The sequence below is a fragment of the Hyperoodon ampullatus genome (genome assembly GCF_949752795.1).
Source record: "Hyperoodon ampullatus genome assembly, chromosome: 4".
Lineage (NCBI taxonomy): Eukaryota > Metazoa > Chordata > Mammalia > Artiodactyla > Ziphiidae > Hyperoodon > Hyperoodon ampullatus.
In genome coordinates this window covers 49,511,490-49,538,439 of record NC_136917.1, presented here as the reverse complement: position 1 = coordinate 49,538,439, position 26,950 = coordinate 49,511,490, and the positions used below count along the sequence as shown (strand labels likewise).

Genomic DNA, 26,950 nt, shown 5'->3' with positions numbered 1-26,950 from the left:
GGAGAATATCTTATGACTTTGAGGTAGGCGGTGACTTCTTAGAACACTAAGAGCAGCAAAAATGACGAGAAATTGTAGCAGATACTTACAAATGGATGCTCAGCATCACTAGTCATCAGAGAAAAGCAAATTAAAGCCACCTCTTTCCACCCGCCAAAAGGGCTTAAATTCCTCATACATTATTGGTAGGAATGTAAAATGGTACAACTTCGGAAAACTGTTAGGCAGTTTCAAAAAAACTCAACACACACCTAATTAAGATCTAGCAACTCCATTCCAAGGTATTTATCCGTGAGAGATGAAAACATAAATCTGCAAAAAGATCTGTGCAGGAATGTTCCTGGAAGCTTAATTCATAATATCCCAAAGCTGGGAACAACCCAAATGTTCATTTATGGACAAATGGATAAGCATTCCACTCAGCAAAAAAAACACAAACCAACTATTGATACATGCCACAGCATGAATGAATCTCAAAAGCATGCTGTGTAAAAGAAGCCAGACAAAAAAGAGCACATACTGTATGATTCCATTATCAGAAGTTCAAGAACAGGCAAAACTAATCTATATGGGTGGAAATCATAACAGAGCTTGCCTCTGGTTGGGGGATGGAATGATTGATTGCAAAAGGTTATAGCAGATTATCTCCATATTATGGAAATGTGCCCTGTCTTGGCTGAGATGTTGTTTACATGGGTTTATATATTTGTCAAAACTTTTTGTATTTAAGAGTTATATATTTAATTATTTGTAAATTATACCCAATTATATATATATGAAACCTTTTTAAAGATTCCTAGGCTTAGATACAGAAGAACTGACTCCTAATCTCAGCTCTCCTACTAGCTCTGTGACATCTGCTAATATCCTCATCAGTTCAGTGGGTCTATCCTATTATCTTTGCTTACCTCAAAGGACTATTTCAACTATTAGCACACCTGGGAAAGTGCTTGGTGAACTTCCAGGCATTGTACATTTCAAGAGCTTCCTCTTCAACTGATTTTGTGCAGGTCTCTTCCTGGCCCTGATGTTCCAGCTACACTGGCCTCCTTGAACTCACCAGGTACTTTCCAGCCTTAGGACCCTTGTACATGCTATTTCTTCACCTGCATTGTTCTTGCCCCTGGTCTTCCATGGCTGGATTCCTTGCCTCCTTGCAGTCTCAGCTGAAATAGTTTACCTTCAGATTGTCTCTTCCCAAGCCTTATTCATTTCCTTCTTTCTTGTCACACTTTGGAATTATCTGTTTAGTTGCTTACTGTGTATCTTTCCTGTGGAATTGGAAAGCCCCAAAGGAGAAGAAACATGCTTGTTTTATTCACCAGCATGTCCCCAGTTGTTGGCACATAGAAATTACCCAGTAAATATTGCCCAATAAATAACTACACCAATGAAGATGGTATAAGCATTAGCAAATGAACTTTGTAATCTGTTAGTGCTGACTCAGGACTTTCTGCTTGGAGCAAGGTCTTCCCTGGGCCTTGGTGGGTGTCAGGGAAGTGACACCAGGATAACGCTAGTATCACTGTAGCATGCTCACTAAGGAAAAGCTTTTTGCGTCAGGGGACTCAAGGAAATCTTAGGACATCTTGTCCTTAGGAAGGCTAGGACACTTTCTATTTATGGGTCTGCTTTGTGGTCCCTCTGCTGGGCTGTGACCTGGGGGTTCTGCATTTATCTCCAGGTTGAGAAGAGTCTGAAGCACAAGCAGGCTAACTATCATGTAGCCATTGTCCTCCATCTCCAGGGCCCTACGCATCCCGTGCCCAGCACAGGGCCCAAGAGTAGGTGGAATGAATGCCTGTGTCCACATCCATCCTCCTCTTTGGCACTTTTCAGACCTCTGGCCCATCTTGTGGCCTTTTAGCCCTAATTGCTTTCCTCTCTCTCCTTCTAATAATCAAATCACCTTTTGGGGGTTTCTGGATGTGAAAGCCATTGCCCTCATTGAGGCTATTTCTTTCCTGAGAGTCAGCCCCAAGTCCAGGGCACCTGGGCATCACCCTCAGCTGATCTGCCCATGAGAGCTCTCTGAAACCCTCTGTTTTACCACTGGAATGTTTGCTGACCTGGATTATTTTGGCTTCTGTGACATCATTCTGTGCTATGGAGAAATGCTTGTTAGCCAGTAGCAAAGTCCACTTGAGGGTATGAACTTAGAGAATGCTCTGGTGAAAATCTAAGGGGCTTTGAAATAGGAGAGAAGTCTAACCCTTCCTCCCACCCACTTCCTCCACAGCCAAAATTCTGCCTTGCTGTCCCCCTTGCAATCTGTATTCTTTTCCACAGATAATATCAATAAGCCTTTTATGTGAGTGGGATTTGGGGCTTCTCTGTTTCTCATCTGAAAATCTATCCTGTGCCAGTGAGTTTGGGCCTCTGGCCCACATGTTAATTATTGTACCAGGGTTCCTAGAGTTGACTGGGGACAGAATGCCTCTTTGGCTAGAAGAGAGGTATTTTGGTAGATTTTTTTTTTTTTGAGGCATTAATCTAGGTTAGAAAGGCTGTGAGAGTAAAAATGCATGTATTCTCCGTTGACGTTTGTTCCTTCTTGTTTGAGCTCCACACTTAGCTGGGGTTTGGGAATCAAATGTTGGTGAATCTTCGGGGATTTCTTGAACTTACATTGGCAATAGTCATGTTTTGCTGCCATTAGTGTCAAGAAATTAAAAAAAACAGTATTTTGGGATGCAGAGTGGTGAAAAGGGAGTCCAGTGGTGTGTGTCTGTGCATGCGTGTGCGCAAGTGTAGAAAAGAAAACTCGCTGAACTAGCTGTCCAAAGGCCTGGGTTGGAGTCTGGGACAGTCTCAATTCCCTGAGCCTCAGTTTGCTCATCTATAAAATAGGTGGAGTGATTTTGCCTCACCTGACTCATGTTTTGTGCTAATCAAATAAGGCAGTGAATGAGAAAACCTTTGAATTATCTTCTGTTTTGCTAGTTATTAAATAGATGCCTTCTCCCTTGACTGTTCTTTGAAAGAGAAGCCAGCAAATATTTGAATTGTTTTTTCTTATAACTTTTGATTGTTGGCTATGTTTGTTTTAGTCATTAAAATTTAATACAGTTGTGCACAGAAATTGAGCAGAAGGCAAATCCAGCTTTATTTGGGTTATAGGTCAATGGGGCAAGGTAAAAAGTGTCCATTCATTGTGAGTCTAATGTCCTTGCGTACAACTGTCCTCATTTCAAATATTCCATCCCGTCGTTAGGCCATGCATCCAACCGTGCGTTTCCGTATCTCATTCAGAAAGTGTGGTCTCTATGATTAAATGATGATAAAAAGAGACACAGGACAGTGACCATAGGATAGAAGCTTTGCTCTTCTCTTTGTGTCTGGAAGGGCAGTGAGCAAGCCAGACCAGAAAGAAAGAACCCTTTCATCATGCCCATCAGAGCAGGTGACTCGTTTTGGCCGACAGGCCCAGAATGTCACCCTTCAGCTCCTTTTACAATTCCCAGATGAATGGTGCCCATCACAGGATTCGCCCATGCCTAGTTTGGGAAGGACACCCTCGTAAATCTCGGTATGCCTCACTGTTTACTACTGCCCTCACTCAACACTGAAAATCTTTTAACAGTTTTCAGCTGTTTTTTTAAATTGAATTATAGTTGATTTACAATATTGTGTTAATATCAGGTGTACACCAAAGGTATATATATATATATTCAGATTATTTTTAATTATAGGTTATTACAAGATATTGAATATAGTTCCCTGGGCTATACAGCAAATCCTTGTTGCTTCTGTATAGCCCAGGGAACAGTATTTTATGCACAGTATCTGTTTGTATCTGTTAATCCCATACTCCTAATTTATCCCTCCCACCCACCCCCCATCCCTCTCCCCTTTGGTAACCATAAATTTGTTTACTATGTCTGTGAGTCTGTTTCTGTTTTGTATATACATTCATTTGTATTATTTTTTAGATTCCACCTGTAAGCGATATCATGTAATGTTTGTCTTTCTCTGTCTGACTTCACTTAGTATGATATTCTTTAGGTTCGTCCATGTTGTTGCAAATGGCAATATTTCATTCGTTTTTTGTGGATGAGTAACATTCCATTGTATATATATATACACACACCACATCTTCTTAAGCCAATTTCTGTTGATGGGCACTTGGGTTGTTTCCATGTCTTGGGTATTGTAAATAGTGCTTTTAGGCTGTTCTTTAGACAGTTTCTACCAGTGACCAGCCTGACAGAGGCAGTGGGGCAAGAGCAGTAAGAACTGAAAGCCGTCTCCCTCAAGATGCATCTTTCAGGACCTGTAACACATCTGCACGTGGAAGCACCTCTGTCATGTCTGTTTTGGAGTGGGAGTCTCCCAGTGTTGAGAGGGAGCAGGGTGTATTAGAAGGAAAAGAAAGAAAACCAGGTGACTGTCATCTACTGCCGGAGGGGAGGAGGGTCTGAAAAGAGATGGGGGAGGCTGGCAGGGACCAGGCCATGCAGGCCCTTGTCACCATGGCAAGGAGTCTGGCTTTATCCCAAGGGCAAAATGAAGCCATTAAATGGTGTTAAATGCCACTGAAGTGGTGAGCACTTCAGCACTTCAGGGGTAAGCATCATCGGATTTGCATTTTGAAAGTATCACTCTGGGGACTGTGTGGAGAAATGAGTGGGGAAAAGAGGCCAGTTAGGACCTGAGGGGATTCTCCAGGCTGGAGATAATAGGGCCAAAACTAGGAGTAGATGGACAGGGTACCTTCTACTCCTGGGGCATTGCATGATCTTGATTCCCTGGCAGCTTTTATACCCTTTATGCTATTTAAAATAATGATTTGGAGTCTATATTAGTTTTCTCGAGCTGCCATAACAATCTATCACACATGAGTGGCTTAAGCAACAGAAATTTATTTAATGATAGTTCTGGAGACTAGAAGTCTGAGATCTAGGTGTCAGTAGGGTTGGTTTCTTCTGAGACATCTCTCCTTGGCTTGTAGATGGCTGGCTTCTCCCTGTATCTTCACATGGTCTTCCCTCTGTGTGTGTCTGTATCATCTTCTCTTATTTTTTTTCTCTTTTAATGACAACTTTATTGAGATACAATTCACATAACGTAAAAGTCATCCTCTTAAAATACACAATTCAATGGTTTTTAGTATATTCACAGAGTTGTGCAACCTCATCTTCCCTTCTTATGAGGACACTAGTCACATTGGATTAGAGCTCACCCTAATGACCTCATTTTAATTTAATAAACTCTTTAAAGACCCTGCCTCCAAATACAGTCTGATTCCCAACATACATTTTATTCTTGGTTTTCCTATAAAGGGTATTTTAGAGAACCTTTAGCATTTCTATTTTTTTCCTTTTTTAAAAAAATATTTATTTATTTATTTGGCCATGTTGGGTCTTAGTTGCAGCATGTGGGATCTTTGCTTTGGCGTGCAGGCTTTCTAGTTGCGCTGCGCAGCCTAGTTGTGGAGTGTGGGCTCAGTAGTTGTGGCGCGGGCTTAGTTGCCCCTTGACATGTGGGATCTTAGTTCCCCAACCAGGGATCGAACCCACATCCCCTGCATTGGGAGGCGGATTCTTAACCTCTGGACCACCAGGGAAGTCCCATTTAGAATTTCTATTATTTGTCATTGTCCACCCCCACTTCACCCCCCCCTTAGACACACACACGCCTAGAACTGCAATATGTATAGGAAAAGTTGCATAACCATTTAATGGATTTCATTTGGGTTTTGGTCTTACACCAGAATATTGAACTTGACAGTGTTGTGAATTCTATTACAGCGTGGTTTAGCCACAGAAATTTCCTTTACTGGTTACTGGTTATTTCTTGGGAACAAGTCTGCTGCATTTGTCTTCCTTGTGGGCTCCAGAAATTCCTGTTGTAGGAAACAGCTGTCAGGTTCATCCTAGCCAAAAACTTAACCCCTCAACTCATCCCATGGGTGTGTCTAAATGTTTGTGGCATGCCCACAGTATACTTCAGGGTTTATGAACATCAACGGCATCCCTCCTCAAGTACAATCTGCTAGAGAAATAAGGCAAGCACAAAAGTAACAATATTATAGGGTAGACTGTGCTTTAGGTGAATGGTTCTCAAAATGTAGTCACCAAACCAGCAGCATGAGCATCACTTGGGAACTTGTTGGAGATGCAAATTCTCAGCCCCCACCCTGGCTCTACTGAATCAGAAACTTTGGTGGTGGGGTCCAGCAATCTGTGTTTTGACAAGACATCCAGGGATTCTGATGTGTGCTCAAGTTTGAGAACCACTGCTTAGTCATAAGAAGTACATGCCATGAGGTTTTAAATAAGAGAGCTCATATTGGGAGGGAGGATGAGGGGAGAATCTGGAAATCTTCCTAAAAGTATGTTGCATATGAGATAGGCCTTGAGGAGTGGGCTGGATTTTGATATTTATATGTAGTTGAACGTATTTACTACAGTTGCCATCTGTGTGTTTATATATTTCTTTTACAAAAGTAATTAACAGCCTGGACTCTAACTTGAAAGATCTGCTAGCTGTCCCTTACGTGCATTTTAACTGGCTCACTATGAATTGAGGCTTCCACCAACATATGTTCAGTTATACAACTGGTAATTATGATTGGAGACATTTTGTTGGAGGAAACTTTCCATTCCAAACATAGCTTGACTTAGAGTCTACCTTTAAATCTTTAAGAAAAACTCAGGCCAAAGCATCCTTGAATCTCATGATGAGTAGGGATCTTTAAGATCATCTAGTCTAATAACCCAGCCAAATAACCTGTGAGCTGGCCTTGAAATATGGGTGGCATCAGGACATTCAGCATAGACACACACTAATTCTACTAGCCCATTGAATGATCCTGTAGCAGGGGTCGGCAAACTATGGCTCAAAGGTCAATTCTGGCCCACTGCCTATCTTTGTAAATAAAGTTTCATTGGAACACAGCCATGCCCGTTCATTTACATATTGTCTAAGGCTGCTTTTACACTATCGTAGTGCAAAATTTTAATCCCTCCTTAAGACTTGGTATTTGTAAGAAGTCTTAAGATCACAAGTGACTAAAACCCGGGTCAAACTAGCTCCAGTGGCTCCTGGGCCTTTGAAATCAAGGGAAGGTCTGGGTGGAATAGCTGCTCTTGGGATCCAAGTGGACTGTCTTCTCTAGTCCACGCTGCCCTGGTCATGTCTACCGCACAGCTTGCTGCTGAGCTCTCTCCCTGCTCACTCGGCCTAGTTAGCTCTTTCGCCTTCACTGCCCATTTCCGTTTCATTCTACCCACTCTGCTGAGTTCAGGTCTTTTTTCTGGTGCAGTGGATCCTGCAGCCATAGCATTGAGCACTAGACTTGGCAGCAGAAGTCCTGTGTTCTGGTCCTGACTGTGCTATTGAATACAAAAACGTGAAATAAGATGTCAAGACACACTGAAAATCAAAAAGCCCTCAATAAATTATACGGGATTTCTTTTATTCTCTTAGTATCAAAGCATTTTTAAGCTGGCAGAAGCACTAAAGTTTATCTTATCCCGGTGGCCTGGGTGACAAAATGATCCATACATGTGTTTTACTTGACTCACTTACTGTTCTTCTTTATTTTTTTTTCCAACATTTGAGCCAAGCTATAAAAACTGAGAGATTTTAGTTTAAAATCTAGATTTCTGGTTCCCCTGAGCTCATGTCCCCACTTGGCAGGAGTCAGTCAAAAATGAGTAGGAACCATGCCTCTTTGGCCACCTCTCCCCCTCCCTTCATCTTACGCCAGTCCACTCACTCAATTATATGACCTCCTACCCACTGAAGCTCCCTAATTTAATATGGTTATTCATCTGATTCTCAAAGATCTGATTCCTCTCTGTAAAGCCACAGCCTCAGCCAGCTTCCACATGTAGGAGGCTCACTATCTAGAAAAGCAGCTCATTTCATCTCTGAGCAGCTCTGACTGTTGGGTAAGTTTTCCCTCCTCAGCATCCCAAAATAGGTTGGGATGACTTGCCCTAAGTCTCCTAGTGTGTTAGAGGATTAGAAGCGAAGGTCTCAGGATGGCTCACTAAGCTAATGGTCTTTTTATCCCACCTCATGGAGGTATGTTCTTTCTCACCTTCCTTACCCACTCACTAACCCCCAGTCCATTTTAGGGGTGGAGTGGTACAAACAAAACTGTCATTCAACATCAAGTTAATTTTTGACTGAAACATTTGCCTTTATAAATATTCTAAAGAACAGGAAGTGGCAAACTTTTCCTGGAAAGGGCCAGATAGTGAGTATCTTAGGTATCTTAGGCTTTGTAGGTCCTTCGGGCTCTATTGTAACTATCAATTCTGCCATCTTAGTGCGAAAGTAGCCATAGACAATACATACATGAATGGGCATGGCTGTGTTCGAATAAAACTTTATTTACAAAGACAAGCAGTGGACCAGAATTGATTCTCTAGCCATAGTTTGTCCACTGTAGCTATAGACAGGGCCAGCAGAAGAGGTGTGTGCCTCTGCTGGTGTCCTGATACCTCCCATCTTGTAAGGGCCAATTCAGATGTGCTATTTCCAAGTAGCTTGCCCTGATTCCTCTGCAGGAAGTTATCTCTATAACATTAGGATACCTACAGTACAGTAGTTTTCAAACATGTTTCAGGGACCCCTGAGAGTCCTGGGGGCCCTCTGAGTGGTCCACAGGATCAACATCATTTTTGTAACAATTCTAAGAAGTGTTTTGCTTTTTTCACTCTCAATCTCTCATGAGGGTACAGTTGAGTTTTCCAGAGGTGATGTATGATGAAGTCACCACTGACAGCTAATGGAATGTATACTTCTGTTTTTTTGTTTTAAAAAATTCTCAGATATGACTCTAATATGATAAATATCAATAGATGTAAATCACCTAAACAAAAGCTCTTTGAGGTTCACAATAATATTTTAGGTGTGTATAGGAGCCCTGACACCAAAAAGTTTCTGACCTGCTGCCATTGTGGTTTTCTTATACTATAAAACAGTTATCTTGAAATATGGATTATTCAGGTAGTCCTTACAAGAATGTAATTTTCTAGTAGGCAGGACCTATACTAACCATTGTGTTTCATGATTGCATATGAATTTGCACAGAGTAAGTTCATTTGTTTTAAAGGTGTTTATTGTACATCTGCTGTGTGCCAGATATTGTGCTTGGCATTAGGACTAGAGAAGTGGGCTCAATAAACACCACCCCTGCCTTCATCAAGCTTAGAGTCTAATGGAGGAAACAGAGATTAAGCAAATAATCACAACTAATTATATCAGTACATACTGAAAAAATGCAGTCAAGGGAGAGTACCCAGGACTGTGAGAACCAATAACAGTAGGGTTTGTACTATTAAGGCAATCAGTGAAGGGCTTTGACCTGAGATCTGTGGGATGTAGGGGATCCATCTAAAGCAGGATTTCTCAACCTTGACACTATCTTGAACCAGATAGTTCCTTGTTGGGATGGGGAGGAGCTATATTGTACGTTATAAAATACTTAGCAGTATCCCTGGTCTCTACCAACTAGATGCCAGTAATACACACACACACACAAACACACACCCTCAGTTGTGACCAATAAAAATGTCTCCAGGCATTGTCAAATGACCCCTGGCAGGTGTGGATTAGGACTCACAGGGAGCAGGGAGGATTGGAGAATTGTCCCTGGTTGAGAACCGCTGATGTAGAAAAGATGTTTGGTAGGAAGGCCACTGTGGTACCCAGAGGAGAGATACTTGTGGCTGGGCCAGAGCTGGTGGAGATGGAAATGAGGCTGAATGGGAGAGCTACATGATGGGTTCGTCTGCATGGCTCAGTGATGGATAGACCATGAGAGTGGCTGTGTGAAGGCTTGGGCAAGTGACAGCATCACAAGCCGGCTCTGCGATGTCACGGTTACGGTTACAGTGCTCAGAATACGAGAGAGGGAGAGGGAGAGGGAGAGGGAGAGGGAGAGGGAGAGAGGGAGAGAGGGAGAGAGGGAGAGAGAGAGAGAGAAACACCTTTGCTCATCTCTCTGTCTGCATGGCCACCTGTGTTATTGATCTCTGCCTGAAGGAGGGTGACTCTAATAACAGACCAGAAACAACTCTTCCTAAAAGAAATGACCATCTGCCAGGGCTAAGTGAATTAAATGTGTGTTTAATCTAGCTGTATTAGGACATTATTTCAATGCCAATTAACTTTTTTAAACATTTGTGAAAGTTGGCAAACACATCAGAGAAAATATATTTTGTATTACTCAGAAGAATATTGGCACATTGTCTATGACAGCGCTTTGATACAAGTTAATATATCGGGATTTCTAAAATTCTCATCTCAGTGCCAAAGATTGTGTGAGTCTTCTAGTCCCTGACCCAAGGGTTCTCAGCCTTTAAAGACTCTCCAGAGGAGCTTGTTTAAATTTTAAAGTCTGACTCAGTAGGTCTGTTGTTGGGCCTAGGAATCTGCATTTTGGCAATCCATGCCCATCTCCCCCAACCCCGCAACCCCAGGGGATTCTGAAGCAGGTGGTTAGCTGGTCACTTTGAGAAACACTCATGCAGCAAAAAGCACCATGAAGGGGCTTCCCTGGTGGCACAGTGGTTAAGAATCTGCCTGCCAATGCAGGGGACATGGGTTCTAGCCCTGGTTGGGGAAGATCCCACATGCCGCGGAGCAACTAAGCCCATGCGCCACAGCTACTGAGCCCACGTGCCACAACTACTGAAGCCCACGCACCTAGAGCCCGTGCTCCACAACAAGAAAAGCCACTAAAATGAGAAGCCCGCGCACCGCAACGAAGAGTAGCTCCTGCTCGCTGCAACTAGAGAAGGCCCGCATGCAGCAACGAAGACCCAACGCAGCCAAAAATAAATAAATAAATTTATTTTAAAAAAAAATGGCGCCATGAAGGAATTTGTCCCAGTTTCACTTCCACCACTGACTTCTGCCGTAAGACCACTTCGTCTCACCCCATCTCTGCTTGGCTAACTTTGTTCATCTCCAGAGTGGCTCCAGGAGGCTTTCCCTGATGGCCCAGATGACCCCATAGCATAGCCTTGGTTCCATAGAGTGCCTTCAGCAACAAGAGGCAGCCCCCAACTAAAAGTGGCTGAAACAATCTAGACACATCTGTTTTACGGAACAGCACGTCCAAAGAGGGGCAGATCCAAGGCAGGTTAATTCAGAGGTTCAACATCATCCTCAAAGACCCAGATTCTTTCTATCTTGGGTGGCTCCCCTTAGAGTTCATCATGGGCACCAGCGCTGCAGTTCCAGCATCCCAAGTAGACAACCTCCATAGGCCAAGAAGAGTGAAGAAAACCTTCCCAGGACTCCACAACCCCACCTGATCTCTCCTCATGTCTCATTGGCCAGGAGTGTATCACATGCCTTTGCCTAAGTCAATCCATTGGCAAAGGAATGAGAATACTAGAATCAGTTGTCACCAATCAAGATTCCTTCTCTAAGTCCAGGAAAGGTCACAACCATTCCTGAAAGACATGGCTGCTCAGGGGAGGATAAACAAAAATGGGTTTCCCCCAGAAGAGAGAGGTTCTCTTAGCAGATGAAGAGAGGAATAGTTATTGAGAAGGCATCAATCATGTCTGCTACAATCCTCCTCCTCTCTTGAAGCACTTTTGCCACCATTTCACCTGCTGGAGAGTGAGTCATGTGAGGGCAGGGACCAGGTCCACCTGGTCCATCGTGTCCTCAGCAAGATGCTGTGGGCCATGTTTAGCTACATGAGGTCCAGCATGAAGTGGTCCTGGAATGTCTGTTTAATTTAAATTGATAGCAGATTGTGATTTAGATGGAAAACTGAGGACATAAAGTAATTTGTTGCAATGGGTGAAACCCCAACTCAAACTGACTCATATTTTTTTAAAGGAACTGAGCTATATAGGTTTGTATAACTGGGAAGTTCAGAAGCACAGTGGCTTCAGGCCCATCTTGATCACAGACTCAACTGATGCATTCAGGGACCTGTTCATTCTCTCTCCATCTGAATGATGCTCTCTCTCGACCTGAGGGCAGGTTGGGGCCAGGTGTCTTAGACTGACTCCTCCTGACTTAGCAAGCCAGACGGCTTCTCCAAAAGCTCCTGTAGAAAAACTCCAGAGAGGACTAGGTCACGTGCCTTGCAATCACATGGAAAGAAGATTGGTGTTGCCTGGGTGGCCAGAGCCGTGCTCCTTTCTAATCTGTGTTGGAATAGGTTCAGCCCACCTAAAACCCACAGATTGGGTTCCCCATGGGAAAGAGAGGTTATATTGCCAGAAGAAGCAGAGAGCAGATGCTGAAGAGGCAAAACAACAGATGTCCACTATATTTATGGATGAAAAAAAGCAGTTTGCAGGGCATGATACATGGGCCAAACAATAATTGAGAACTACTTGCTGATACACACTGAACGTAAGCATTTTCCCCTCCTACCCTGGACTGTACAAATTCAGTTTGAAATTTTGAATGAAGCTTTGTCTCCTAAAGATAAAAAAGCAACTTTTGTTTGTTGATTTTTAGGGAGGATCTTTATTTTTATTAATTTTTTTTATCTCAAAAGAAAGTGTATTCTTTGTCTTTCCTCCTATTATCTTTTGGTCTTTTATTTCTCTCTTTTTCTTAGTTACTGTGTATCTTGACTTCTTTGACCCACATATCATATATCAAGAGCCTACTAAAAAATATAGAAATGACATCTTTCCATGGTGCTTTCTCCAATTTTTTTCTTTCTCTCTCCCCCCCCAGTCAGAAATAATTCATAAAAATCTTAGCATTTCATGTTTGTATCTCTCTGATTCTTTAACAACTTGTACCTTAGACTGTAGCATTTAGGGATATATTTTATTCATTCATTCATTTGGCAAGTATGAATTGAGTGCCTCCTAGTAGCAAGTGCTGGGTTTAGCATTAGAGATACAGTTTTTTAAAAATCTCCCCTACTCCATCCTGGAATTTCCTTTGGAATAGGAGATTTGTTTACTTTATCTTTACATTTTCACAATATTTAGCTTCATTTTTTAATTTTTACAACTATCATTATTATTATTATAGCAAACTTTGACTTAGCACATAACATACCAGACAATGTGCTTGGAATTTTATGTATATTATTTCTCCTTTCAAAAATTCTAAAAGGTAAATACTATTATCCCCATTTTACAGATGGGGAAACTAAGGCCCAGTGACACAGCACCTTGCCCAATATCATACAACCTGGATTTGAACCCAGATCTGACAGGTTCCGGAGCCTCTTCTCTCTCCAGCTCACAGAAACTACTCCATAAATGCCCCATAGAGCAATGAAAATTTGCTTCTGTTTTTCTGCGGAAGTTAAGCTTTTGATACAGCACCTTGCAGGATGGACTCTGAGTTGTGAATCCTATAATGAGGATAAATCTGAAGGGGGCCCACTCTTCATCCTAATTCTTCTTGTGATCACTGGCAGACATCTTTGAGACTCTGTCCATTTGTCCCCAACCCATATATCCACAATTTCAAATACATCTCTTTGAAGGGTCTTGGTTTCTTCATTGGCAAGACTGTAAGGCTTGTTGTAAATCAGGAATGTCTAATAGAACATTCTACAATGATGAAAACATTATTTTTTCTGTGTCATCCAAAACAGTTCCCACTAGCCACACGTAGCTATTGAGTACTTGAAATGTGGCAAGTGTGGCTGAGGAACTGAATTTTAACTTTCTAAAATTTTAATGAATTTTAATTTGAATAGTTATATATAACTAATGGCTACCATAGTGGACCATGCAAACCTAGAATAATCTTTATCATTCTTTTCACCTCTGATCATATACATATTATTGGGTTGCAAACAACGTTTTTTAATGAAATGGCATAAAGTATTGAAATGGAAGGGAATAGGAAAAGGAAAGAAAATATCAGTACATATTATGTGTACTAAGAATAAGTTTTGTTTGAGAAACATTTGTGTCACATATTTGTGTACTGGGTCATTTTGCTAAATTAATTGTTTCCAGTGGGTCATGGTTAAAAAAAGTTTGAAAACCTCTGTTTGTCCCTGAGTAATGTCACCGAGACCTTGAGAGTAACATGCTTATGTGGTGCTCCCTTGTCCAGCCTGAGGCTCTGCAAGACCTCATTTCAGAAATAATTCTGTTCTTCCAGATCCTACAGGCATGTGGTGGGCATGTGACTTCTCTCGATGGTAATTGGAAATGACTTTGTGGTCATCTATCTGTCTGGATGCAGAGTTCCCAAACTGGTGGCCCACAGGCAGAATCCAGCTCCCACAGACAGGCCTCTTTGGGACCTTGATGTGTTTTTGCAAGACAATAATCCGCTGAGGCCGGGTAGCAACTTCCCCTTCCGGTGGCCCAGTTTCTCCAGTTTGGTCCCCTTGGGTGGATTTTTCACTGACTTTACCTGCCTGGCCCCTGAAGGTATTTTGTGTTGCAACTCTGTTAATAGGTATAGACAATTGGATCTGAAAGGAAACTCAGAGATCACAGAATGCAACCCTTTCACTTTATAGTTGGGAAAACAGTGACCCAGAATTGGGGAGTGCCCTGCCTGAGACCTCACCAAAAGTTAATGACAGAGTAAAGACTAGAAGGAAGTGGTTCCCTCTGACAGGGAAGAACCAGATATTAAGAGAAATCTTAGGAGGAGAGAAAGAGAGGTGAAGAAAAACAAGAAGGAAAGGTAGGAGGAGAGAAGGGAGAAAAAAAGAGAGAGAGAGATGAAGAAAAAACAAGGAAGGAAGGTAGGAGGGAGCGAGGGAGGGAGGAAGATAAAGAAAGAAGGAAAAAGAAAGGGTGGGAGGGAGGAGGGTGGAGAGGAAGGAGATGGGATATAGTGGAATGATAGTAAGCCATCCTCTCAGCCCTGGGGAAGAGAGGGCCTGACCAGCGGGTCAGATTTCTGCAAGGGGAGCCCCTCTGGTGGTATCATCATGCTGGAGGGGCTTCTAGTGAGTGGATGACTGCAGAGGCCATGGGGGGGAGCCTGTAGAACTTTGAGCAATGGGATAAGCACTTTAGACACCAAAATGGGAGCTGGGGGGAGGTGTCTGGTCTCCAGGAGACCTGCACCTTCTCAGAATTGAGGCTGCGTGGGCTGGCTTTGAGAATTCCCTGACTTATGTCACCTACAGCTCATTTTGACCTGCCCTGCAAGCTGTCATTGATCTGAAACAAGGCACTTTCCTGCTAGTCCTGGTGGGGCCAGCATGATGGGGACCCTGAGCGAGTTTCTCCTTTCTCTGAGCCTCAGGGCTGTATCTGTGAAGGTGGGAATGTGGATGAGATGGGACAGGAGGTGCCCTGGGGACTACCTTGGGGAGAGAGGGGTCACAAGTAGGTGGCACACCAGGCCCTACCCCAGGGCAGTCACAGCACCTCTGGAGCCCTAGGCCTCTAGGTGGGAATCACAACACCATGCCTTCAAGGCCTGGCAGCGCAGGAGAGAAGCTGGCCAGAGGTGAGGCAAAAGGAAGAGTTAGGAACAACGGTGCTCTGGAAGGATTTAAAAACAAACACCAGGCCTCCCAAGTAAAGGTGTCTGGGAGCCACATCCAATGCCAGCAGCCCTGGTGTGAGGGATTTCCCTGAGTGACCACCAGGTCATCATGTGTTTGCATTCCAAGCATGCTTTGCAATGGAATCAGTATAACCTAGAGGCCATCTCATCATTTCAATAAAGGGTTCATAGCTTTGAAAAAAAGAGGAGGGAAACCTCTAGACATACAGATGTTTTCTACATGCTCTCGGCTCTGATACTAAAAATTTGTATGTTAAGGGGAACCCGGGTGACAGCTGCTATTCCTTGGATTTCCCCACAGCATATCAGAGATTGATGGCCTGCCAGAGTCTCAGGAAGCAAACATTGTATAAGTATTAAAACCTCTGGCCCAGAGGCCAAGGGACTGAGTCACTCAAAGCACAAAGACAATTGCTGGCTTCCTGAAGTTCCTCTATTTCCAACATGGTTTCCAGGGCCCCAGACGAAACCCAAATAGTATTTTTCAGATAAGGAAAAGGTGGAAAGGGTGCCACAAGCCCTCAGTGTGGGGCAGCGCTGTTCTCCCTGTTAGGGATGCCTGGCCAGGTCTCCTTTCCCTCAGGAGATGCTGAGCAAAGGATACCCTGCTGGGGATGCCCCGAGGAGAGGAGAGAAAACTGAGCCTCTCCTAGTCCTTCTGATGCCTGTTTAGGCATCTAACATGTACATGTGGTGTGACTTCAGGCAGATTAATTAACCCCTCTATGCCTCAGATTCCCCATATATAAAATACAAAATATATAAAATAGATCATATGGTGTCTGTCTCATGGAGTGTTTGTGAGAATTAAATGAGATGGTAGGTATGAAGCACAGGGTCTGGCACATAGTAATTGCCTAATTCACGTTAGCTGTTAGCTATTTTTACAGCTCTCAGAGTCTCTGACTGGGGGCTTGGTAAAGGTATGGAGGGACAGAGTCAGCAGTGACAAGAGAATTGGTGTTAATTGACAGAAGCCACTCCAAAGTGGGAAAAATGCCAAGGCTGGCAGACACCTTGGGATTTTTCCCTTTCTCCATCAAATCTCGTCTATTCCTCAGTCATTCTTACACAGCTCTGTATATTATATTCCTAAAACCCCATGACCAAGTGTAGCAAGATGATAGTTTTGAAATATTAACTGGCATTTCCCTCTCTCAGGCTCCCTCCTGAGCCTTCCCTCTCTTCAGGGAGCGAGGCCTCGGGGCCTGGATGGGCAGCAGAAGGCAGAGACAAAAGGGGTCGCTTCCTGGCTTTTGGATTTCAGACGTCTGTGCGCTTAGAACAGGAAGGATTTATTTCAAAGTTAAATGTTCTAGAGAAACCATAAATTAGGGAGGGCGGAAAGGGCTCCTTTACTCACAGCTAACAAACTTGATTGCCTGGCTCACAGGTGGGGAGGAGAATCTCAAAGAAGTGAGAACATGGGTCTCACTGAATCCTTAGAAAGAGGCCCTGTGCACCTGCCCTCCGAGCCAAGGCGGGGACGCAGCCCCAGTGAACAGGACGGGGTGGGGAAGCAGAGGGGCAAACGCACCAAAGCTTAGTTTCTGTTTGTCTTGAAATAGGAACCAAGTTGAGTTATAAGAAAGAGATGAGTTTGTTTTTGTTTTATCCTAAAGTGTTTGATTGAGTTCAATTGGAAGTATACAGTTTTGAGCTTTTTACAATGAGATTAATATAGAAAAAAAGTGAAAAGTTAATTCTATGACATTACACCTGGGTCGACTTTCTGAATTTGCAAAATGAGTAACGAGTATGCAGTTCTCATTTTATCAAGTGACTTCACTAACAAGTGAGAAATACATCAATCCCTTTGTGGACCTCAGCTCAGATTTCCTGGCCCATGATGCTCACCCCGGGGAAGGCCGTCTGGGTCTAGCCCAGGTCCTCTCTGCTGTAGCTGTAGCGTGGCAGCTGGCTGTTAAGCAAGATCAGTCTGTCTGGCCAAGAGCATGCAGTTCTGACACATGTCCTGACAACACGCTGCTGAGGAAGACGGCACGAGCCGTGTTGCCAGCTGCACGCCATGACCATGGTACACGCTGTGGAGCCTGGCAGAGGGAGGCTATGGAGGAGCTTCTGTTGCAGCAAAGGTTTTACAACATCGTCTTGGGGTGACAGACTGTTTTACTGACCTGCTGACATGGGAAACTGTGGCCAGGCCGGGGCCATCTGTGAGGTTCCCAGAGAGCGCCTGCTTCTGCTCTGCTGCAGCTGCCAGCACCTGCAGAGCCTGCCTGTCTCAGGGCACCCAGATGCCCACCTGTCAGGCTGTCCCTGCCCATGCCAGGGAAGCCACTCAAGGCTGATATCCCCTGGCCCCGGGGCAGCAATCACAGTTTCCTCATCGTCTGCCAGAGAGGCAGATTTACTGTTCCCAGTTTCCTGGTCTGTATGCTAGTACCCTCCATCATTATTCTTTTTTTTTTTTTTGCGGTACACGGGCCTCTCACTGTTGTGGCCTCTCCCATTGTGGAGCACAGGCTCCGGACGCGCAGGCTCAGCGGCCATGGCTCACGGGCCCAGCCGCTCTGCGGCACGTGGGATCTTCCCGGACCGGGGCACGAACCCGCATCCCCTGCATCGGCAGGCGGACTCTCAACCACTGCACCACCAGGGAAGCCCCATCATTATTCTTAAATCTTTGTAAAATTCGTGTGTGTGTGTGTGTGTGTGTGTGTGTGTGTGTATTCAACTGGGCAATGGATGATTACCGTTGAGGGAAGAAAATTAGATACCCTTTTTGCCCGCCCCCCAGAGCCTACTTCCTCCCCAGAGGTAGCCACTGTTGGCTCTTCTGCATGGCAGGCAGTAGGGCTTAGCAGTGAGAGCACAGGTTCTAGAGTCAGACTTCCTGAGTCCAGATCCTGCCTCTGCCGTTTACTGACCGTGTAACCTTGGACAAATGACCTCAGTTTTCTGGGTCTCCATTTCCTCATCTGAAAAATAAAGATAATAATAATAGCTCCTCCTGAATTATGAAAACTCAGTAAGATGACATATGTAAATTGCTGAGCACAGTTCCTTATGGAATAACCACTCCCTGAATATTATGTTATTATCCTCCCAGACTTTCCCTTATGCATTTACCCCTCTAGTTTCTTCATGCATGTCTTCCATTCCAAACTCCCTCCTATGCTTCTGCATCTTGGAACACGGACCCCCAGCCCACTCTCAGCTCTAAGCTCTAAGAGTCTGGTTCCAGGTATTCACATGAGGAACATAGATGTAATGACACAATGAGATGACACATGTGTGACCCTTCGGGGTTACCAAAAGCAGCTCTCACCGTCTCCCTATCAGAGTTTTCAGAAAACAAATGACTCACTTACACAAAGTATTGCACAGACAACAAGCACGCTAACACATCCCCCTGGAAACAGCAGATGTGCCCAAAATACACCACCCCAGGAAAACATAGATCATAGCCTCTCATTCCCACTACGGGAAACACCCAATTCACACATTCCTCTGCAGGATATATCAAAAGCATGTCCGCCACCCACCTCTGCAGCTCAAACCTATAAACAGAGAGAGTTTGGAGATGGGGGAGAAAAAAGGAGGTTGCTTTTGGTGGAATGGGCTGCAGCCAAGGGCATTTTTCTTGACAGCAGGGAGGGAAAACCAGAAAACCTTTGCCCAAGCTGGACTGGTCCCAAAACGGATTTGACAATGTTCAAGCAAAGCTCAGTGGCAAGCTGGTGGGGGTAGTAATTTAGAAAGAACTCTTGCATTGAGTAGGAGGTAGGGGTACATGGCTTTGAAGATTCTTTACTATTAACTATTCCTTATACTTATGGAGCCCAAGTGACATGCCAAGCAGTGTACTAAACACTTTTATATTGCTTAGGTAATTTAATACTCACAAATGACCGGAGTTATTCCCACTCTAGAGATGAGCAAACTAAGACTGGTCTCACATAACTTGGCCAAGTGGCAGGGCTGCGACACAAATGCAGCCCTCCTGACTCTAGCATCTACACCCTTGACCTCTGTGCCGTGAGCTTCTTCGCACCGCTTCCCACACAGGGATCCCACATCTCTGTGGTCTTACACAGGAAACAGGATCAGTGCCGTGTGTTCTGATTCAACTCCAAAATCAAATTGAAGGGCCTGTTTCTGAACTACCAGATAACTCTTATAGCCAGACCCCACCCTAACCTTTCAGACGATAGCTTTCTACCTGTGAAATGCCTGGATCCTCACTTGAGTCTCCCCCTGGGTCTTTAGCGAATACCTGTGAACACGCTAAGGGTACTCTGGGAGCTGGCAGCATGTGACAGCTGCTGTACCCGGTGGTTTTCCTGGGCCCCAGGCTGTTGTGAGCTCATTACTGAACCGGTTGATTCTCTGCTTGATGTTTCACTGTTCAAACAGAAGCTCCACTGTTTTTATTACACTTCCAGCCAGTTATTCACAGTTGTTATACTGTCTCCACATCAGTTTTGTCACTCTTTTAATTATACCCCAGCCTTGCATAGGTGCTTCTACCTTTTAAAGACTATTTTATAAAGACAACTCAATTAGAATGTGGGAACACTTTTATCTACAAGGTTAAGTGACCCTCAGAAGAGGGAAAAAAATGGTGCAGGCACTACATCAGTAAAGAGAACGTAACTTAGGTCGCATTGTTTATGAGAGAGGAATCATGCCATTATCTGCTTTTAAGAGAGACTAATAAATCTGATAAGATACAGCACAGTCTAGTTTAAAAGCTGGAGAAAGTTAATGGAGAAAAGAAAGGGTGGAGGGAAAGAAAGATGTACAGCAAAGGACACACAGAGACAGGACCAGTTTTCAATTGGAGGAAATTTTATAAATCATTTTGTCCAGTCTCCTTGGTGACTAAGGATGGAATTGAGGCCAGAGAAGTTACAGGATTTGCCCAATCCTGTACAAAACTAGGTGACTGCAGAGAGGGAATTGGGACCCACGTTACCCCCAGCACTACCTATCAGAGAGAGAAACACAAGATGAGGAATGACAGAGAGAGAGAGGAACAGCCAGGTAGAGGAACTGGATGCGGAATTTGTTTCCTGCTATTGTTCAACTCTCATGCTCCTTTTAACTTCAGAGGGGCCAGTCACCCCTCCCCTTCCAATATGTTGTTTTGTTCCAGCAGTTTTAAATTATCTTGGTAACATTTGGGGAAGAGCTTTACTTGCAAATTTAGTTGTGGAATTAAGATGTATTTTCTCATCTTTAGAACACTAAAGATTTGGTAAGCATATAGAAGAATACTTAATGTTTCAGACCCTTAATTTTTAATCTCATAGTCACTGACCAGCTGTTTTTCTTTCTTAAAAAAATTGTACTGGGGGCTTCCCTGGTGGCGCAGTGGTTAAGAATCTGCCTGCCAATGCAGGGGACATGGGTTCAAGCCCTGGTCCAGGAAGATCCCACATGCCGCAGAGCAACTAAGCCCGTGCGCCACAATTACTGAGCCTGTGCTCTAGAGCCCACGAGCCACAACTACGGAGCCCACATGCCACAACTACTGAAGCCTGCGTGCCTAGAGCCCACGAGCCACAACTACGGAGCCCACATGCCACAACTACTGAAGCCTGCGTGCCTAGAGCCCACGAGCCGCAACTACGGAGCCCACATGCCACAACTACTGAAGCCTGCGTGCCTAGAGCCCACGCTCCACAACAAGAGAAGCCACCGCAATGAGCAGCCTGTGCACTGCAACGAAGAGTAGCCCCCGCTCTTAACAGCTAGAGAAAGCCTGTGTGCAGCAGGGAAGACCCAGTGCAGCCAAAAATTAAATAAATGAATAAATAAATAAATTTATTTTAAAAAAGTATACTGATAGCCATTGTCAAGTGATTATCTTGCTTTTATTCTTGGAAAGATTAAGATTGTTCAGTCTTACAGTGCCTGAAAAATTGTCCTTTTAAAAAACAATCAATATTTATTTCACTGCGCAGAAGCTTTTGTCTCCAGATCAAATGCAGGATGGGTGAATGTGTGTGTAACTGGTTCTTATTGCAAATTATTTTTAAGTACAGTTTTAAAACTCTTCAGGGCACTTCCCTGGTGGCGCAGTGGTTGAGAGTCCGCCTACCGATACAGGGGAAATGGGTTCGTGCCCCGGTCCGGGAAGATACAACATGCTGCGGAGCGGCTAGGCCCGTGAGCCATGGCCGCTGAGCCTGCACGTCCGGAGCCTGTGCTCCGCAATGGTAGAGGCCACAACAGTAAGAGGCCTGCGTACTGAAAAAAAACAAAAAAAAACAAAAAACTCTTGAGGGATAAGAAGGAATAACTTAAGTCTGAGGTGGTATTCCCAAATTAATTCATACATGTTATTTTTGTATAAATAGGATTCAACCAAGTTTAATTTCTTCAATCTTTTTTTTTTTTAGCATTTATAAGTTTTATTATACAGTCTTCCAGAGTTTTTTAAAAATAGAAAGTCCTTGGGAAAAGCTTGTTTCTAATTGCCCAGTTGGCCTGGCCCTAAACACTGTGTCCGCCAGGGCCTGATACTGTCTCCCCTCACCTCACCCTGCACCTGGTGTGGGGTGTGCCGCTCAGGTGACAGGGATGCTTCTAAGCACCAGCACACAGGCTGGTTGGGCTTGGCGAGACCGGCCCAGAAGGGCAGATACCAATTTGTGAAACTATAAGGCTATCGTGTCCACTATGGCAACAGCTAGTCACATGTGGCTATTACAATGTAAATTTATGTTAATTAAAATTAAATTAAAAATTCAGTAGCTCAGTCACACTAGCCACATTTCGCGTGCCCAATAGCCACATTTCACGTGCCCAATAGCCACATATGGCTAGTGATTATTATATTGGCCAGAGTAGATATAGAACATTTCCATATCTCAGAAAATTCTATTGGACATCACCGCTTAAGGACTAGTAACTGGGAATGACTCTCCTGGGTACGCTTTTTGGCCAACTAACGTGAAACAGAAGCCAGAGTTTCCTTGCATGCGTTTTAGAAATATAGCACATGACCCATATGTCTAAACTTGGTAACTTCATGGATTATTTCACAAGTGAGAAGAGCTAATGTCCTTTGAGGCTTTGAAGAACTAATGTCCTGCTTTCAAATGTTGCTCTGAAGGATAGGCAGTTCCTAACACAAAGCAGTCTAAAACTTCATGTATAAGTCAATTTGGAATTCAAAAGACATTTGCCCATAGATAAATATTGTAAATCACATGACTGAATTTTAGTACTTTGAGATAAAAATTAATGGAAATAATAACCAGCAGAAAATCAACAGTAAAATTTTAGAGTTTCAGAGGGTGTTATAGACTGGAGGGAAGAGATATCACCGCACCCCCCCCCATACACACACACAATAAGGTTAGATTAAGTTGCTGACTTAACTGAGAATACAAAATCTTATTGAAAATGAGGTGGCTTCCAGGGCAAGAGCAGATGTGGCATATCTCAGTGGAGCTTCCCTTGATCCCCAGAGTTCCTGTTGGCACGGTCTGGATAAGGAAAGGTCTTCACATGTCTGTAAGCTCAAATCATGCTACACCGCTGACCTTTTATAGTCACGGCTTGCATCAGCAATCTGGAAGAACTCACACCAACGATGCATGCATTTCTGTTTATGGGACTATTTATAAACATCAGACATTTGTGGACTCTGGTCACAGTCAGCATCACCATAACAGCACCCTCATCCTGAAGGGAGCAGTAGAGTTAGGGCTGGGAGCCCATGGGTACTCTGCCCCAGAAGATCTGTTTTCCCATTCCATCCCCTCACTCTGATTTTATGGCTTTTTATTTGAATGGTTCAAAGATTGAGTTTTGACTGAAAACCATGATCACTAATCCATCTCCCCAGAAAATCAAATTATGAAAAATTTAATTGATCTTGCTGGCTCTTGACCAATAAGGTGGGATCAATTAGAAGAGGAGATGAAAGTTTGCGTAGTGATTCTGGAGGGACTTTGGATACTTTCAAGAGCTCTCATTATTGATGGTGATGATTATACTATTCCTATTTTATCTTCAGACTCACGGCTTTGTTTCCCTTAGCAGTAGTAGATCATTACACTGCTCATATAAATAGAATCTATATTTTTCTCCAAAATTGGGGGGAGGGGGGAGATGGGAGAGTGAAATATATTCCAGGGGACATTAAGCAGGAATCGGAAAAAGAAGCAAAGGAGACAGGACTAAGGAGAATGTTTGTGGACATTCTGGGGATGGAGAAAGATTGCTCTGAGCTCTGGGGAGGATGTGATGGTCATGATACCAGTGGAGCACTGGATACATTTGTGGAGCACTTCATGCATGTTTTGAAATGCTTTACATGTATTAACCCATTTACTGAGTTAATTAATATTTTAGTTAACTAGCTAACTCATTTAGCTTTTGTCTTAAATTTAAGACAGAAAAAAAAAGAGTTAAATAAGGGGCATGAACTCCTTGAGAGAAAGACTGTAAGAAAGGTATTATTCTCCCACCTCAGATAGCAAAGTTGTAAGCAATAGTAGTTTCAGGGCTAAGCAACCAGCTCTTTGCCCTACCGTGCACTTATGATTCAAGATGTGGGAGGTAGTTGAAAGTCCTGCTTTCCTGTTCCTTGACTTTAAAAGGAGGAGGGTGGATGAGATCAGTTATGGAGATCATCTTTGAGAATCTGAAAAAAGCTGTAGGATAATGTATATAACACCAAATTTTATATTTCATTAGAAATATTAGATATCAGGTGTATCAGTCAGGTATGCTACAGTAACAAAAAAATCTTAGAAGATATGCCATCAAATATTCCTCCTGGCTCATGATAGATGTTCATCCTGGGTTAGCTTAGAGCTCTGCTCCAGGACTTCTCAGCCAGGGATCCAAGCTGATGCATCCTGCACACCATCTGGGGGTATCACTGGCTGCTGGGCTATGGGAAGGCAATATGGCAGATACCATACTGGCTCCTAGGGCTTCCAGTTGGAAGTGACACACAATTTCCATTCACATTTCATTGCCAAGCAAGACACCACGTGCCAAGAATAAAAGATTGAAATTTCAGTGAACAGACCCAACAACTACCACACTAGGTCAAGAACCCTTGAACTAGGTGACCTCTAGGTTCCTTGGCAGTTCAAGGTTTCTGTGAGTCCAGGTTAACTTATATTATGCTTATTCAGAGTTTAGCCAGTAAGTCTACATGTCTAAATGCTAGACACCAATTCCCCTCCAATCAAGTGGTCATCCTTATAGTTAGGACAAAAGTGAGCCGTATCCTAATAGGGTATGAGCAGAAGTTTGTGGACTATTGCTACAGCCTTGAATAAAAATTGAGGAATTGAGTGTTTCTCTCCCTGGGGCCCTAGGGACTTCCTCCAAGAGAGAAGATTGGGTTCCTCACTGGCAAAGTTATCTCAACAGTTTATTTATAATGCGATTGGACCAGACAGCTATTAATATCCCTTCCAACCCTGAAATTTTGTGTTCTAGGCAGGTGTCTACTATTATTAAATGCTAGATGACCAGATTATAGAATGGTCAAGCAAAGTATATTTCAGGGAAAGGAAATCTAGAAAAGTAGCCATGAGAAAATCTAAGCAAGAGATCAGTAGCCTCAAAAGGCAAGTATAGGTCTACAGCATCATCAAATGCTGACCACAGCACTGCAATCCCAGTGACTTCAGCCCCTTCATAGTCTCCACCAGCTCTTTCTTCTTAACTATACACATGTGACATTTTCTCAATGTTATGGAAAGTGCTGTTCAAAGGCAGTTGTAAGGTGAGTCGCCTCATCAACTTCCTTCCAACTAGAGTGCCTCCCTTCATGCCTTTATAGAAAGTCAGCTACCACTGTCCATCCTCATTTTATAAATGTATAAACTGAGGTGCCGAGAGGGGCTGTATCTTGCTCAACAAAAAGGCCATTTGGAGGTAGAGTCAGCCACCCATTTCCTTGAGACCCAGGAGTCAATGGCAAGACCTAAATTCCCTTTGTTTGGGGCCTGGTATTGATCCAGAGATCTCCCAAGAAATAGTATTTCTGGATCATTTACCTTGAAATACTCAACTTCCTCTTTTATTTTTCTTCATTTGTGAATTTGGCCTCCATTATTGCAAGAAAAGGTTATGCTCACTCGTAAGTCTCTGCCTACTTAAGGAGATTTATGGACTCATATCTTAATGCCACTCACCTTCTAAAGATGTCTTAGCTTGGCATACTCAGCCTGATGATGTATTGAAGGTATTTTGCTAATCATTTTCACCCTTTCTGCTTTTTCTGCCAGTTAAGATTATAATCATTTCTTATGGCAGACTTTTTAAAGAATAAGGACCTTCTGGATGGTGATCTCTTTGTTTCTCTTTACAGTTCCTTATCAGCAGAATCCTTACAATCCCCGGGGCAGCTCCAGTGTCATCCAGTGCTATCGATGTGGAGACACCTGCAAAGGGGAGGTGGTTCGCGTCCACAATAACCATTTCCACATCAGATGCTTCACCTGTCAAGGTAGGAGCCCCAATCTCCCAACACCCTTCTCAGATTCCTCGCCATGCTCTCACCCCAGGACATGCCATGGGGCAGGCAGAACAGACACAGGCAATTGAGATACCTGCAAAGGCCTAAAATGACCTTCCTTGAGCCAGTAATGAGAATTCTCCCTTCAGCAGCATGGCGTGAAGAGGGAGAGTAGAGTGAGGGAAGCGGTGGGATACGGGGGAGAAAGGGAGCCTGGTGACCCCAGAGTGGAAGCACTGACCCAGAAGGAAAAAGGCAATCCTGCAAGTTTATCTTACACATCTGAGAAGACTACTGGCTTGTGCCTATAAATCAATTTGAAAGCCAATGAAAGAGCAAGCTGTCACGGCTAAAATTTGGCATGGCTCTGACATGAGTGTGACAGTCCTCAGAGGTTAGGTTTAACAAGAGAGAAGGTACGTCTTGACTTCAGTAAGGTTTGTAATTTGGGAGCAGATGGACGCTGCGTTACCTGTAATTGTGACAGCTTCCCCATGGCTAATTTATAAAACCTTAGCTCAACCCAGCTAAGCATTCCCAAAGGAAGAAGGCTTGCTAGCAGCAGGAAAAGAGGAACTCGGCTGAAGGAGCCCGGAGAGCCCTCTGGCCCAAACAGGACAGCACTCTCTCCCCAGTGTCCCTGTCTAATGCCACTCCAGCCTCCACTTCTTGAATCTTTTCTTCCAGGCTTCCTGTTCCACAGAGAATCCATTCTGATGTTGGATTGCTCTGAGTTTAGAAAATGTTTGACCTCAAACCTTTAACTTCCACTTGTTGGTTTTAGATTTGTCCTCATGGGGTTTGATGAGCTCTTTGTGGTTGCTTTTCCTGGTGGCTGCCCTTCACATACTTGTAGCCAGGTCTGCCCCACATACACAGTTATATTGCAGGTCCTTAAACTGGGCCTCATCTGAAATGATTCCAACTTGTATAATCATCCTGAAGTCTTCTTCCTTGATCCGTTCTGGTTTGTCACTATCATTCCTAAAGCCTACTGCCTGAAACAGACCATACTTCTCAAGGTCTGCCAAATACAGCAAG

The 26,950-nt window shown here is 43.7% G+C and overlaps 1 protein-coding gene across 1 annotated transcript in view; it reads left to right on the top strand.

Annotated features, from left to right (window-relative positions):
• Positions 1-26,950, top strand: part of ABLIM3 (actin binding LIM protein family member 3) — a gene marked incomplete at both ends in the record, with an annotated part of 145,628 nt that overhangs the window by 15,626 nt on the left and 103,052 nt on the right. The window contains one exon of the mRNA XM_079701541.1: positions 25,763-25,900. Within this exon, the coding sequence (XP_079557667.1) occupies positions 25,763-25,900 (138 nt within the window). The remainder of the gene's footprint in view (positions 1-25,762; positions 25,901-26,950) is intronic.